Source organism: Bubalus kerabau, chromosome 21 (assembly GCF_029407905.1).
Source record: "Bubalus kerabau isolate K-KA32 ecotype Philippines breed swamp buffalo chromosome 21, PCC_UOA_SB_1v2, whole genome shotgun sequence".
Lineage (NCBI taxonomy): Eukaryota > Metazoa > Chordata > Mammalia > Artiodactyla > Bovidae > Bubalus > Bubalus kerabau.
In genome coordinates this window covers 40,271,456-40,286,852 of record NC_073644.1, presented here as the reverse complement: position 1 = coordinate 40,286,852, position 15,397 = coordinate 40,271,456, and the positions used below count along the sequence as shown (strand labels likewise).

Below are 15,397 nucleotides of genomic sequence, written 5' to 3'. Positions count from 1 at the left end.
GGGTGGCTGGGGAGCCTAGACTCTGAGGAGGGAGGTGGAGCCCTGGGAAGGAGGGCACCCATCTGGGACCTTCCTTTCTGAGGTATCTGAGTACCTGGCTTCGCAGCCTGCTCCCTCGTGCCCTCAGGTCAGGTGCTGAGTCGTGGTACGTGTCCTCCCCACTCCCAGGTACCACAGGCTGAGTGAGCTTGTGGAACACGTGTTCCCGCTTCTCAACAAGGAACAGAATTCTGCCTTCCCATGCCCAGAGTTTAGCTCCTTCTGCTACTGGCGAGAGCCGATCCCCGAGGTGGACCTGGAGGACCTGGTCTGAGGTGGCAGCCCTGGCGGGGGGCTGGATCGCGGCTCCCGCAGCAGGGGAGGCGGCCGGCCTTCTGCTGGACAGAGGATGCGGGGACCCTCCTGGCCACAGGTGTGACGACGCTCTGCCCGCCGGGCGCCGGCAGGGACAGGCTGGGGAGCTGCCGGGCCGGGCACGCCCCGCACCCTTCCGGGCCCAGGGCTGCCGTGTGGTGCTGGCGGCCGGCGCAGCGAGGGCTCGGGCCTGAGGCCCGGGCTCCAGTCACCGGCCGGGCCTCCCACATGCTCTGTGTCAAGTTGCGTGCCCGGTGCTCCTTTAATTGCATAATTTAAGAAGAAGAAAAGAGAAGCTAAGAGTGGACCAAATGTTGCACAAAGTAAAGTGTTCTAATTTCCACTGGGCAGTTGAGAGTGTTTCTCTCTGAGAGGAGGGCTTACTGTAGGGAATCAGGGTCCAGTTGATGATGTCGGAACCGCCCGCTCACTTCTCCCGTGGGCTCCTTCCTCCCTCCATCTCCTACTCCATGGAGGCAGGATGCTGGCTCTGCCACCTGGGGCTTTGGGGGAAGGAAGGAGCATCGCCTCCTCACCCTGACCGTTCCTTGGCAGGGACGTGTTGTGTCCTGGACCCACCGGAAGGTGTGGGTCTTGCAGGATGTGTGTCACGTCGTGAGAGTGGTCTTGGCAGCAGGAGTCGGTTAGCCAGCAGGGAAACTCGGTTCTCAGGGAGGCCTAGAGATGCAGACATGTGCTTGGGCCAGGTCCCGGGAAGGTGTCTGTTGCCCCTCCCCGTGCCTGCAGCTGAGCAAGCCACCCAGGAAGGGTCCCGTCCACACGCCCCTCCAGGGCTGTGAGCACGAGCCTGCAGAGATGAGCTGGTGCGGACAGCCCCCTCGGGCTTAAAATCAAGAGAACTGTTAAGAGAGGAGGCCCTGGAGACCAGTGGTGACCACATGCAGCCCCGCCTTGGGTGAGAAAGCAGTGAGCACTTCCGGAGTCAGGGAGAGAGGGGAGTGACCCAGTGAAACACTGCAGAGCAGTGCACACCGCTCCCCCCCACCATGGTTTCAGGTCCGCCTCTTGCTTTCCCTGTGCAGTATTTTGGGGGTACTCCTCTTTTCAGTTTGCTCCACCACAATACTGTTCATCTCGAGCTGGAGAAGCGGGGGTGGCTGCTCTCCAGAGTGGAGGGTTGAAGGTCCCGGACTCCACTGAGCCATGTTGGAGGCAGAGCCCAGAAGCCGTGTTCCCAGGGAAACCAGACATGCTTCCCCCTGGGCAAACCTTCCCACCGCAAACGGTTCAGGGATGCATCATTTAAAGACCTAGTCACGGCCAGCAGGTCCGGAAGCTGGGTTGTGTTCCTCGTGCGCGGTTCTGCCCCGTTAGTGGCATCATAGTTGCCCAAGGGTCTTTCATCTCGTGGCTGCCGGTGGCGGCCTGGCCCTCTGCTCGGTGCAGGCCATTCCCTGGAGCCGCAGAGGCTTGTGTGTGCGTTTGCGGTACAGAGAAGCTTGACACCTGCCTTCCTTTCGTCCTTCATTGGTTGTCCTTTAAATAGAGTTTCTCACGAGACAGTTTCTTTTCCTTGATGAGCTCTCCTCTCGGGACTGGGGCGTCTTAGAGGGTCAAGACCAGGAACCCGCGCTGGGGTGGCCGACCCCTCTGCCCGGTGTCCACCAGCGCTAGAGTGTCATCTTGTCCCTGCACATTGATCCGCGGGTGTCACCGGTCCGCTGGGTACCCATGCTGATCAACCTGAGTGTTCTTCCTCATTTAAAGGAGCCCCTCTTGCTGAACGTAGGTGACAACTATCGCTCGAGTGTATGAAAGTATTGTTTGTGCTGAAAATCCATTGCCATTTGCTACAAATGACATTTGTTCTTTCTGTGAAAGAGAGATGCCCTCGGTGTGTTTGTACACAGACCTCAGGAGGAGAGCTAAGAAGGAGCGGTGGCCGCTAGCTGCTCTCGGGGGTGGGCAACATCTCCAGGAGCCGCCTCTGGGTCACTCTCTCTGCCAGTGGAATGCCGTGGCCCCTTCCCTCTTTCTGTCCCTCCTGACTGCATCCCACCCAACTGTATACCTTCCACGCGTGGAAGCTCGTGCGGCTGTGGTGTTCCCATCTGCGTCTCCACAGGGCTCAGGAGGCATGCTCGAGGGCCCAGAGCGGGCAGGCTCGGCCCTGCATGTGAGGACCACATCTGCTGTGCTGTAAGACAGCGCCTAGTTTTCAGCTGGAAAAAGAAAAAAACTTCTAGTGTGATGTGAGATGAAAGCTGCTGACAATCCAGGAGTGATAGCCACCCACCGGAGCCAGAAGTGTTCGTGCCCCCGACCGCGCATGGCCCTGCAGATGGAGTGCGTCCTAAGGGGTACTGGCCAGACCCAAAGGAACAGGCCAGGGGCGGATTTGCGTTGTCTGCAGGTCGGTGAAAACAGACTCTCCCAGGGGATTTTGTCATCTTTTTGAGTATCATCTTAGTTAACTCTGGGAAGCCTTGAGTTAACTCTTGAGCCTAGAGAATGCTGGGTTTAATGAAACCGGTGACAAGTTGAGTTTTGGTTTAAAGTAAGTGCTCTTTCCAGGTGAAAACTACTTTTGGGGGTTTGTTTTAAAGGTAGGAAAAGGAAGAGGAAGGGGAAATGTTGCTCTTTTAATTTAATCATTACGTTTGGTCTATGACAACATTTGATTATTAGACACAGCAGTGCCACTAATACGTTTCTTGAGTTGTCAGAAATTGTCAACATCAGTACTTACTTTATGGCAAAGATAACTGAAGATAAATGGCTCATATTTTGGTGCAGTGTTTGATGTTCAAAACAAAATGTTACAACAATAAACAAATGTGAACTCAATGCGTCTTGACCTTTTCCTTCAGAGGACATTTAAATTGTCTTTAAACTCTTGCCAGAAGTTGCCAATTTCCATAAATTAGCATTTTGATCTCTGCTGACACTTAAGTTTGTGTATAGAAAGGGCTTCTTTTTGGTGCTTGTTTTTATAAGATCTGACTCCAGAAGTGAGGCTCCACCCGCAGGAACTAACCTCCCTTGCTTTGTAGGTTCTGCCAGGCAGCCATCCAGTCATGCCTACATAATTTCTAGGGGTGACCCCCTGGCATCCTCCCGACTGCATCCCCCCAGCCCTCCTCAGGACCCTGGGCACCCCACCTTGCATTAAAGCCCTTCCTCTGGGTGAACAGCACGTAGCCCTCCTGATTTCATCAGCTCTCAGGAGACTCAGAGTGATCTGGGTCCAAAACCACACCCTATGTATTATTTAATCCCCTCGGGTAGCTGAGCCCATGCTGAACCCACCAATTCCCTCAAGCACGCGCCTCCATGTGGGGACAGCACCCACCTTGTCTGCTTGTTTTCGTGATGGAATGGTTGGGCGTGAGGTCGGGGAGCGGGGACTGCGGCTCTGTGGGGTGCCCTTCTGGCAAAGGAGGGAATCACTCAGACAGGTTCACATCAGGAAGAGACTCCCTCCTGTGCGCTGCCCTCCCCGCTGGCCGAGACGGGCGAGGCAAGCGGGTGTGAGAAGTGGGTCTGTGCGTGTGCAGCTGCAAGCATGTCACTGATCACAACTACTACTTTCCTTTCAAACTGCACAGTGTGAAAAAGTTCAGAAGATGACGGGCTCACTGAGAAAGATGAATGTGCTAACGTGGGAGTAACTTCACATTGCAGTTGGCACTGATTTTCGGTCTTCATTGCTGGTTTTGTTTGTTTCTCATCATTTAAATGGGGCCATTTGCAGACAGGACTGACTGACTGCAAACCCAGTCCTGTCACCACTTATCTCGAGGTGCACCCTGACCTTTTTCTCAGCAACCCCATCATTTCAGAAGTCGTAACCTCGTGCCTGATTGAGTCCAGGACCCTGGTCCACATGTCTTGCTCCAAGGCTCTCAGCGCCGGGCCACTGACTTCCAGAGCGAGCTCTCTGAGCCACTCAGCCTGAGTGCAGCCCAGCCTGCTCTTCTCCGTATGAAAAGACAGCCGCTCCTGTCTCAAGATGCTGACTCCTGGTGAGCCTCTTTCCTCCTCCTCAGCGTCAGTGCAGGACCTGCTGTGATCTGTCTACACTGCGTGTCGCGGACACAGAGCTGAAACGCACCACTGCAGTAGACGAGTCATACGGCCCCACCAAGGGGGACACTGCACTCGCCACTCTAGCGCCATCCGTGGAGCGAGGCAGGTCAGTCTCTGCCTTCTGTCTGGTTCCCGTTGAGCGTTTGTCCCGCTTGGCCCCGGGTAAGGCCTGGGAAGGGGGTGTGAGGGGAGAGGGCAGAGCCATGTGCCAACTGGGGTTTCCTGAAAACACTCCACGGCCGTAGGGTTTTTCCCATGAGTCATATCTAGGAAGCCACAGCTGCTGACAGCCTGTTCCCCAGCTGTAGAAACAGGGTGAGCATGCACCCCACCCCTGAGCCCCAGAAGGAGGGGCCTGAACTGTATAACATGAAAACCGCAGGCCTTCTATCCTGGGCCCCTCTGCCCCAGCTGGGGGGACGGGGTGAGGAGGCAGGCTCACCCCATCTCAGGGACCCAGCGGCCGCCCTGTAATCTCACTTGGCGAGCAGTCCTGGAAAAGGCATTTTTATTTTTATTTTATTTTTTTAAAGGCTTAAAATGTATTTTAATAAGTTCATGTTGCATTATTCATTTCTCAGAAAAACTTCAAAGGTATTAGGGACAAAATCAAACATGGTACACCAATAGAAAATGCACAGCATAACTACCTAAGATAGGCAAAGCTAAGAGCTACCGTCTGACATTCAGCATACAGCAACCCTGTTCTCAAGATTGTACTAGGCCTATCAAGAAAGCTGTGAATGGCAACATCACAGACACAAAAGGGCCATTTCTGGGTTGTCCTTACCCAAGAAAAAGATGGAGGCAAGTTTAACACAAGATTTTTTAAAGATACACTAAATGAAAATCTCTAAGAGAAAATGTCTTCCTTGGGACATGAAAGGGTAATATATGGGACATAACAGAACCGTATGTATGTTGTCTGTGACCTCTGTGGACATGTGCCTGAATTCCCACCTGGGAGTGATTGGAACAGTGGGGCCAAGGTCATTGGGGGATGTTTGGTTTTTGTGGTATATGTGGCAGGATCTCTGGGGTGAGATAGTGCACTAAGTCGTGTCCGACTCTTGAGACCACATGCACTGTAGCCTACCAGGCTCCTCTGTCTATGGGATTCTCCAGGCAAGAATACTGGAGTGGGTTGCCATTTTCTTCTCCAAAAGGCATTTTTATAGCCAACCTGGTGGCTTGATTTAGGCCGGACAACTTGTTTCTATGGTCCCCGCCTCTCCCTGGAACCTGCCTCCCCCCAGTGGCACTCCGTTGGCCAGCAGGTCATGTGGAGCTAAGGGGGTTGGTGTGGCTGCTGGCAGAGGAGTATGGGGCCTGGGCTTCCTAGGCAGGTTCCTGCCCTTCCCAGACAGCCCCAGTATGATCAGCTTCTGGTCCCTGGGAGTGCAAGGTCTCTTAGAGCTGGGCGGCAAGCAGTCACATTAGCTTGGACAGGTGCTGGTTAAGTGCGACTTTCAGCCTCCCTGGAGGAGCCCCCCCTTTCTGCTGTGGGGGGGCTCTGACCTCCAGGCACATCCGATCTGTCTTTATAAGCCACCCACGATCCCGCAGTGCACAGCCTGGATGCTGAGGGACGCCGGTTGCATGGTTGAGACCCATGTGTTCACACTTCCTTTCTATAGCCGTTAAACTCGTTTTTTCCAGTCGTGCTTTTTAGCAGCAACCCTCAATCCACGAGGCACCAGGCTTACACTGGAAGTGTTTTACGTTTTTATTGCCACTCCCTGTCTTTGCACTTGAGTCGTACATGTCATTCAAGGAGCCCCAACAAGCCACACGACAATCTCTCCTGCATCCTCTCAGCCAGGCAAACGCTGCGTGGGGGCGGGGGTGGGGGTGGGGGACGGCGAGCCAAGCCTGGGACAGCCCACTGTCCGCCCTGGGTCCGTGGTGGCCTGCGCCACTTCAGTGTTTCAACTCTTCTCCCGCCGGCAGGGTAAACGGAGACAGATGGCCGGCGATGGCTCTGCTCCAGTGAAGACAGACACGGTGGGCACCAGTTTCTGCCGCCTGCCTCTTCTCAGCAGCTCCTCCTCCTCGTTGTCCATCAGGAGGACGCAGTCCACCAGGCAGTGGTCGGAGCCTCCGCAGTCAGCACCGGGTAGGCCCAGCCAGAGGCGGGGCCGGGGGACACGGGGGAGGAGCCGGGGCCGGCCAGGCCGGGGCGCCCGACTCTCGTCCAGCTGTCCAGTTGGAGCGGCAGGAGCAGTGGCCACGTTAACGCGTGGTGGTGCCCTGCTCTGCCGGCCACCTCCGTCTTGGGGGAGGGGCGGGGTGTCTGCAGAGAGCTTGCCCCGTACCCCGGCTACACACACACTGAATATATTACAGCTTCCGAGCTCTGTCAGCCCCTTCCTGCTCCCCGGCCGCCTCAGAGGTGGGAAAGAAAAGGGTACAAGAAGACCCCGCTGAAGGTGGAGTACATCTCGTCAAAGTCCGTGTGGGCCAGCCGGCCCCCCGTGACCACGATGTTGACGCCGTCCCCCGCCTTGAGGTGCACGATGAGGTGGAAGGCGCCCGGGCCCCCGCAGGTGTGCGGGGCCCCCTGCGGCCGGTGGTACTCCAGGAACTCTCTCCGGTAGCCGGCTGTGTGCAGCTGGGCCACGCTGGCGTTGGCCACCGACAGGACGGCCTCCACATACGCGTCCCTCTCGGGCGTGAGGGTGGCCGTGATCAGGTAGCGCCCGTCGTACGGGGCCGTGAAGACCCCTGTGGGGAGGAAAGCAGACACCTGAGCATGTGGTGTACCCGTCATGGCCGGCCCGAGCGGGCACTTAGCACGGATGAAGGCAGACAGCTCAGCTGCTCCCCACCCGAGGCAGGCCCACTGTGGGGGGATGAGCTGTGGAGACATGGTTGGAGGAGCTGGAGCCCAGACCCCATGCTGGTGGGAGTGGCCACCTCCGAGGGCTCTGGGGAGGGGGCCTGAGTCTTCCACCTGCCCTGCAATGGCCAGGTCACTGAGCTCTTAATTGTATCATAGAGCCTAGGAGACAGACCAGGCCCTGCACTCTGGGCACACGGCCTGCGTCTGCTCAGCGTCACCGGAACCCATTTACTAAGACCCACGGCCCAGACTCTGGTTCTGGGCGTCTGGGCCCGTGGGAGAACTGGAGGTCCCCACCTCTGAGTGCCAAGAGCCCCTGACAGGTGGACACTGTCCCCACACCCCGGGCGGGGGGAGCAAGGGTGCCCGGGAAGCCGGCCGTGAGCACACAGCAAAGCCCTGATGCTAAAACCCGGGGCCTGGGCGGGAGCTCCCACCTCTGCCCAGAACCAGCTGCCACACAGAGCCCCAGTCACCGCGTGCATGCGACCTGTGACCGCCCCCGCCCCGTCTGCTGGTGTCTGTGGGCCGGGGAACAGCGGGGACCAAGGGGTCAGGTCTCTCGCAGGTGAGGCACCCACAGCCCAAGGGGCAGGAGCCCAGGCTCAAGGTTGGCCTCCCATTTTGGGGGCTGGGGCCAATGCAGACCCGTCCCAGCAGGGTGAGTGGCTTCTGGCTCAGAAAAAGGCAGCGGGAGACCCTCTGGAGCAGCTGAGCAAAGGCAGACTCACCGGTGCTGGGGTCGTACACGTCCCCGTCGTTTACCAGCACCTTGTTGAACAGGACCACGCCGGCGTCGCTGGGGAAAGGCTTCCGGGTGAGCCCCGCGGAGAAGGACACGAGAGACGGCGCCGGAGCCCCTGGGGAGACAGGATCGCGGTCAGGCCCGGCCCAGGCCTGTGTGCGGTCCCAAGGGGCGGCCTCGGCCTCTCATTTCCCCTCAGGGTGGACACCACCACGCGAGGTGGACACCCAGCCTTGTCCTCGTCGGAGGAGCAGGCGGCTGGAGGAGTGCCCGGGGCCCTGTGTGCCACGTCAGGGCTTGGCGCGTGCGTGACGTCTGGGGGTGGGGCACCCAGGCCCGCCCACCCCGGCTTCCCCTCCCACCTCGGCTGAGTACCTGGGGAGGCTGCAGGCGGTGATTTGGGGTACCCTGGAAAACAATGCAAACACTGTCAGAACCCTTAACAGCCCCTCATTTCTGAGTCCCTTTGCCGGTTGTTCCTCACACAGTGAGTGGGAGGATGTGCAAAGGAACACATCATCCGACAGAATATAAGCACCCGTGATACGTGGAACTAACAGAGGGGAAGCCTTCATCCTAGAGAAGGCAGCACCCTGCCTAAGAGCCAGGAGCGGCTGAGAAGGAACGGCCCCACTCGGCAGCCTCATCGCTTCCTGCAGGAAGTTGATGGGTTTAACTCTGAGGGTGGTACTAGCCTGTGGCAGCTGATGTGACCTCCCCCACCCAGCGTCACGGGTTTTACACGTCACAGCTCACAGCCTCAGTTTCCTCATGTGTTAGAATGTAAGCCGTGGTGCTGGTCAAGGAGCTGCGTGTCTAGCACCTACCTCAGGACAGAAACAGTGAGTGTCCCTTGACCTCTCCTCTTCCTCTAACCTCCACCTCCTCCATCCTCCTCCAACATCCAGCCTCCGCCAAAATCCAAACTCCTCCAGCCTCCTCCAACCTCCTCCAGTCTCTTCTAGGCACCAACCTCTATCCTCCGCCATTCTCCAGCCTCCTCCACCCTCTTCCTCCAACCTCCTCCTCCCTCCTCCGGACTCCAGCCTCAGCCATCCTCCAACTTCCTCCCTCGTCCAATGTGTTTCATCCTCCTCCAACTTCCTCCCTTCCCCAACCTCCAACAGCTTCCAACAACCTCCTCCATGCTCCTTCTCCAACCTCCCCCCAACCCTCTGACATCCTCTAGCCCCTAACCACCTCCTCCAGCCCTCCAACCTCATCCTCCTCCAAACTCCAACATCCAGCCTCCTCCAACCACCTCCATCATCCAACCTCCTTTCACCATCCTCATCCCTCCCCCTATCTCCTTCATCCTCCAACATCCAACATCCAGCTGCCTCCAGCCTCCTACCTCTTCCAACAACCTCTTCCAACTTCTGGCCTCCTCCAGCCTCCAGCCACACATCTAATGTTGGAGCCAGACCTTCCACCCTACCCACTTAGTTGTGTGCTCCTCTTTTCTGCTGCCCAGGCTCCCAGTACGTTTGGTTTTCCAAGTCCACTTCCTGCTGGGAGGATCAGCGAGCTGCCTGGATGGCACAAGTAATATAGCCCAGGGTGCAACTCTAAGTGTGACGTTCTGTGCCCAGGGCACTGCAGCATCTTTGGACAGCTCAGTTCTGGATGCTGTTCCCTGCTGGCTGGACCCATGACCCACAGAGCCCCGCAGCAGCCTCCCAATGCCTGGGGTGCACTTACCTGGAGCTCCTGCGTAGCCCTCAGCGCTGGGGATGGGCCGCTGCCCGGTCTGGCCATCCACACCCCGGGGCAGGCCCCGCCCCGACACCCCCATCCTGCCTGGGGGGCCGGCCTCTCCAGTCTCCATGATGACCCCCGTGGAGCCAGGCAAGAAGGGCAGCCCTGTCCAGCCGGGCCGCAGGGGTGGGGGGCGTCTCTTGGGCAGGACGGGCTTCTGTCCTGGGTCCCTCGGAGGCGAGGGAGTGCTGGGCGGCGGCAGTGGGGTCAGCACTGGAGTGGACAGCTCCGTGGGGGCCTCTGCCGGGCTCAAGGGCTTTCCTACATCCTCCCGGGCCTTCCCCCGGGGTGGAGGCTGAGGCGTTTCTGAGGGCTCCTCCGCTAAGTGTTTGAGAAAGTAAAAAGAAATACAGAGTTAAAAACCACAGACTTGACTGCTCAACCACAGGCCCCTCTGTGAGGCCCCATCGGCATGGCTTCCTGGAAGATGTGTGCTTGGGGGTCCCTGGGCCAGGTCCACTGGTAAACACAAGAGCAGCCACCACAGCGTGGGGACCCCTTGCCCCAGAGAGGAGGGTCTTCAGCCTCTCTTTCTACATGATGGTTGCTCTCCCCAAAATAACATTATCCTTGGTTCCAGCAGCAAAAACTCCATAATGACCCCGCAACTGCACCTGCCTGCTACCACCACAAGCCGAGGGCCTGCTTCTGCAGACCTTACATGACCCAGAGTGTTAGAGAGCGCGAGCTGCCTCTGCGGCAGGCACAGGGATCACCACAGCCTTAAGATCACCAGCTGGAGCACTTCCACCTGGAGCACCACTGCAAGAGCCTCCTGGTTCACACTCCCTGCCCTCTCGGAACAGTGCTGAGACACAGCCTGGAAACTGCCCCCATTTCCTACTCTGAATACATTCCTGGAACTGCCCTTCCTGCAGGCCTGCAAGACATCTAAGAATAACCAGGACTGGCCTGATACCCTCAACAGCCAAACCCCACCTACCTTCTCCATCCATAGGGTGCCTGCCATGGCCCAGGTTCCAAAGCTCCAAAGTTATGATCAAGTAAAATCAGAAACTGCATTGTACCCCCACCCCAGTCTAGTTTTTTTTAAGTCACAAAGGTGATTGTGGCAGATGGAACACAGGTCCCTCTACCCACAGAGCTAGGCTGCCAGCCCACCTCCAGCCCCAAGGAAAGCTTTTCCGCAAGCACCCTTTCCATGAGAGGATGAAGCCCTCCAGAACATGAGCTGAGTGAACTGATCATCACTTTCTCAAGTGCCCCCAGGTACAGAGCTAATACCATTCTAGATGCACTGAAGATAAGTTCATTCACACCATACAGTGGGAAGGCATCAAGTCTTAATTCTCTGCAGTACTCTGGCGGGAAGGGCTGGGTTGGATGTAGAAACTGGCATGAAGGATTTCAGACATGGAGACGCCACTAGCCACAGTGAAGGACAGGATGAGAAGGAAATAACCAAGCAATAAGGAACTTTGAAGAAACAGATAATACAAGAAAATAAACATGTTGTAAGACACACTCCTTGCTGGCAAGGATGCCCACCCTCTAGCTGCTTCTGTCTGAAGTAAACTGCTTCTTTGCATGCTTTCCCACACATACTATTTCTTACAAACCCTGTGCCTACTCTACAAAATAGGCAAATAAACTCCGAAACAGAAGGCACTGCATCCAAAGTACAAGAATAGATTGGTGTTAAAAGAGGCCTAACGAGAGAATAAGAATGTCTTCACTGATTAGAAATATGCTTGCCAAAATAAGAAAATTCAGTAAAAGAGTTGGTAGACAAAATCAAGGAGATTTTTTAGAAGGTAGACCAGGTAGATAAAATAATGGATAATAGGAGAGAAACTAGGAAAATTAGATTCTTTCCAATCCAGAACTTTCTCGAGTAAATAGAAAAACTGGGGCATAGAGAGGTGGTAAGGAGAGAATCGAATACACAATTCATTAGAATTGTAAAAGATCCCAGCTGGATTATTAAATAAAAGACCCAAACCAAGGCATATTCGGAACACTGAGGATAAAGAGAAGATCCTACAGACTTTGGGGATGGAGGGAAGTGACTTCAAATCAGAAGGACATCATCAGACTCTCAAGGGAAATCAGGAAGCAAAAGAACAACACCTTCAAATGTTGAAGGAATATCATTGTTAACCTTGAGTTCTGTACTCAGCTAAAATATCTGCCAGTTGTGAAACTACAATAAACCTTTTTCAGCCATGAACTATTTAAAGACCAGCAAAACTCTCAAGCACCCTTTCTTAAAAAGCTATTGGAAAATGTACTCCACCAAAATGAAAGTAAACCATTAAAAAAAGAAACACGGAGTAAAGGGTGTAAGACAGGACAGAAGTTCAAGAAACTTCTAGGATGGCAGTGAAAAGTTTCAGATTGAAAGCCTTAGAGCTTTCTCAAGTCTAGAGAGGAAGCAGTCCAGGCTGTGTTGGGAAGAGAGAACTCCCAGAGGGAGGTAATTAGGTTGAAAAATGGAAGGGGATAAATGTATACTTAGGCTGATCCATGTTGTTGTTCAACAGAAACCAACAACATTGTAAAGCAATTATTCTCCAATTTGAAAATTTTTTTTTAAATTAAATGCATAATTTGCCAAAAAAAAAAAAATTTTTAAATGGAACCAACAAATGACCTGATACTTTTTATGGTATTGAGAGAGTTTCAGTGAGTGAGAAGAATCCCAAGACAGATACATAAAATCTAGCAAATAACACTACTGCTAACTCAGAGGAAAGCAACACAATCCTATTTGGCTATTATTGAACTGTTTAGCTTATAGTATAAATACTGACTTGATTTTTGTGGTATAACTGTTGGGAGGAGGGTGAGACATGAAAGACCCTTATGGGCTAATGTCTGCAGCTGATAATGTCAAATACTGTATATAATATCCATATAGAGATATCTAAAGCTAATAAATTGATATAGAAATATGGAAGTAAACATCAGTGGAGAAAACAGCTCAAAGAATTGCACGTGGCCACTTCTGGGATGAGAAGGGTAACAGGGAGAAGGGGCAGGGGAGGTGGTTTCCATTGTAAATTCCTCAGAAGTGTTTTATTTTTATAAAACAGACGACACTGGGGCCCACCCCGTCTCCTTTCCCTCCAGTCCAAGCATGCTCAGGTCCCTCCTTGTCTGTTCCCCCTCCTCCTCACGCTGTTTTCTCGGCTCACAAGTTGGCCTCCCTCCGCAGCGCAGGCTCCCACCTTCCTTCTCTGCTGGAGAAGCTCCTCCAACATCGCTCCTCTCCTCTCCATCTCTCTCCTTCCACCTCACTGGCTCCTTCCCTTCAGCCCAAGTTTGCGTGTCTCCACCCGTAATTTAAACACAAAGACTTTTCCCCAGTCCTATAACCCTCAAAGAATTACAGTACACAAAGCACCTGCTGCTGCTGCTAAGTCACTTCAATTGTGTCTGACTCTGTGCAACCCTATAGACAGCAGCCCACCAGGCTCCCCGTCCCTGGGATTTTCCAGGCAAGACTACTGGAGTGGGGTGCCATGGCCTTCTCCGACACAAAGCACCTAAAAATAGCCAAATACAAGCCCCTCACACCTTTTTTCGTACCTATCCCCCTACAAACCCTTCACATCATCCTGCTTTCTCTGAAGCCCCATCTGTCTCTGTCACCTCGTCTAGGTGCTCAAGAGTCGTATTTTACTCTGCCCTCTCCTTTCTCACACGCACCCTGATCTGGGCCAAGTCCAGCTTCTCATTTTGAATCATCCTTTGGGTCCTTCCTCCCTACCTTTCTCCGAGGACAGTTCGTCCTTATCATTGTCCCTGCTCAGAACCCTCCAGCTGTCCTCCACTGTTCATAAGATCCAGTCGAATCTCCTCTGACAGCCGTGTCCGCACCACCTGCTCCATCATCTCCTGCTGCCTTCAGTCCAGCCCCTGGGGCCCGGCTCTTCAGGAATCCTCGACGACACACGCCCCTCCCCACAGTCCCGCTGCTCCTTGTGAAGCCCAGCAGCGCTTAACAATCCTGCCTCCCAACCATGGAGCTCTGAGGGCCTGTCTGGTTTTCATACCTCTCCTCACTTGCTGGGTGATGAACACTTGAGGACACATTTTAATGATCTTTTGTCACCAGGGACTGGCACGTGACACTGAGACGTCTGAGTATTTGGTGAAGGAAGAAAGGCCAGTACCCTGGGCTGCACCCTCACTCCCGCCAGCCAGTAGAGGAGGCGCCCTAACTTTGCTAACGATAATCGTCTTTCTAGGATCTGTAAGGACAATGCCAGAACTTAGAAACAGGGATGGTTCTCTCTCTCAGTCATCACTCCCTCAACACCCAGGCCCGTGATAGCAAGTGGAAGGCAGAGGGGAAAGAATGAACAAATAAACCACTTGGGCCAAATATCCTGCACCGATCTCCACGGGGAGTCTGTCCAGGACTCTGTGCAGAACGGGTGGCTCCGACACCCCTCACATCACAGCAGAGACGGCACGAGAAAGCCGCCCTGGATCCCGACTGCTCCCCAGCCTTGGCCCCCAGCACATCACGTAGTGTCTCTAACACACATTTATTACACGCTGGAAACAAACTGGACAGCATCTTGCTCCGTCTGGGAAGATAACTCTGGCAGCCAGTGTCTTTTCGAACTGCACATATGTTTCTAATCCAGTGACCATTTGAGTTCATAAGGACCAAGTGGGGCTGCCCATGTTTCACGTGAGGAATGATGATGCTTTTGCTCCACAGCCTGCCTCCAGGTCTCCGTCCTGATGCCCCCGCCGTGGCCTTGTGCAGCTGTGCACAGGCCGGGCCACGACCTCACCAAGGATGGAGCCAACAGCAGATAGGAAAGGCCACTCCCACTCCGCTAAAGTTCTTATTAAAAGCCATTGTAACCTTTGCTAAGATGAAGACCTGCCTGAGGAAACTGTCAGCAACCCCATGGAGTCATGTCACAGCGCGGGGCTGCGGGGACGTCAGAGTCTGTGTTGGCGGCGTGGCCGAGTCATCCACCACTCAGGCTAAACCCTCAAAGTCTCCTGACAAGCAGGCAGAATTTGGCTGATCAGATGAAGTGACGGGTGTGGGGCCACATCCCTGACAGTGACAAGGCACTGTGCAAATGTCCAGGCCAATTCACTAGAAGCCCAGTGCAGGCAGGGGCTGGGGAGCTGCCTGGCATTGCGAGGGTGTCTGCTGACCAAATGCAACTACAGGTCAGGGTGGTGGGACTGTTTTAAAGATGGCAATCAAGACTTCTGACTTTGTATTTTCTTTTTTTTGGTTGCATGGCTTGTAGGATGTTAAATTCCCTGACAAAGGATTGAACCTGGACCCTTGGCAGTGACAGTGTGGAATCCTAACTACTGGATTGCCAGGGAATTCCCAGGACATCTGGCTTTAAACGAAACCCACCCACATCCTGACATACAGCAGGCTTAGTGGAAGGATAGTCACAGCGCTTGGCAAAGCTCTGTGCCTGGGAAGGGCCCGCGCCACCCTGATGAGAAATGCCAAGCTCAGAGGGGGTGCCGAGGGACCAGGTTCCTGCACTGACCAGGCACGGGGGGCATGAGGCAGGGGCTTTGAGGAGACACTCGCTGGTCTCCCTGCCAGAAGGTCAAGAGGGGAAAGGATGGGGAGGCATGTGAAGGAGCCTCCGCTGGGGAGACAATGCACAGAAACCCCATGCGGCTGC

At 54.7% G+C, this 15,397-nt stretch overlaps 2 protein-coding genes across 15 annotated transcripts in view; one reads left to right on the top strand and one right to left on the bottom strand.

Annotated features, from left to right (window-relative positions):
• The window catches only part of LPIN2 (lipin 2), a 375,312-nt gene extending 364,883 nt beyond the window's left edge, over positions 1 to 10,429 (top strand). For 7 of the 11 annotated variants that reach the window (XM_055559214.1, XM_055559223.1, XM_055559217.1 and 4 more), the window contains one exon: positions 2,197 to 3,162. In XM_055559214.1, the coding sequence (XP_055415189.1) occupies positions 2,197 to 2,518 (322 nt within the window). In that variant the 3' untranslated portion in view covers positions 2,519 to 3,162. Of the gene's footprint in view, positions 1 to 168; positions 2,066 to 2,196; positions 3,163 to 10,329 lie in introns of those variants that run through there. The other 4 variants (XM_055559221.1, XM_055559220.1, XM_055559222.1 and 1 more) reach the window with 4 other exon arrangements.
• The window catches only part of EMILIN2 (elastin microfibril interfacer 2), a 59,789-nt gene continuing 49,301 nt past the window's right edge, over positions 4,910 to 15,397 (bottom strand). For all 4 annotated transcript variants that reach the window (XM_055559210.1, XM_055559209.1, XM_055559211.1 and 1 more), the window contains 4 exons: positions 9,693 to 10,070; positions 8,367 to 8,399; positions 7,978 to 8,106; positions 4,910 to 7,128 (listed from right to left, as the gene is read on the bottom strand). In XM_055559210.1, coding sequence (XP_055415185.1) covers positions 6,791 to 7,128; positions 7,978 to 8,106; positions 8,367 to 8,399; positions 9,693 to 10,070 — 878 coding nt within the window. In that variant the 3' untranslated portion in view covers positions 4,910 to 6,790. The remainder of the gene's footprint in view (positions 7,129 to 7,977; positions 8,107 to 8,366; positions 8,400 to 9,692; positions 10,071 to 15,397) is intronic.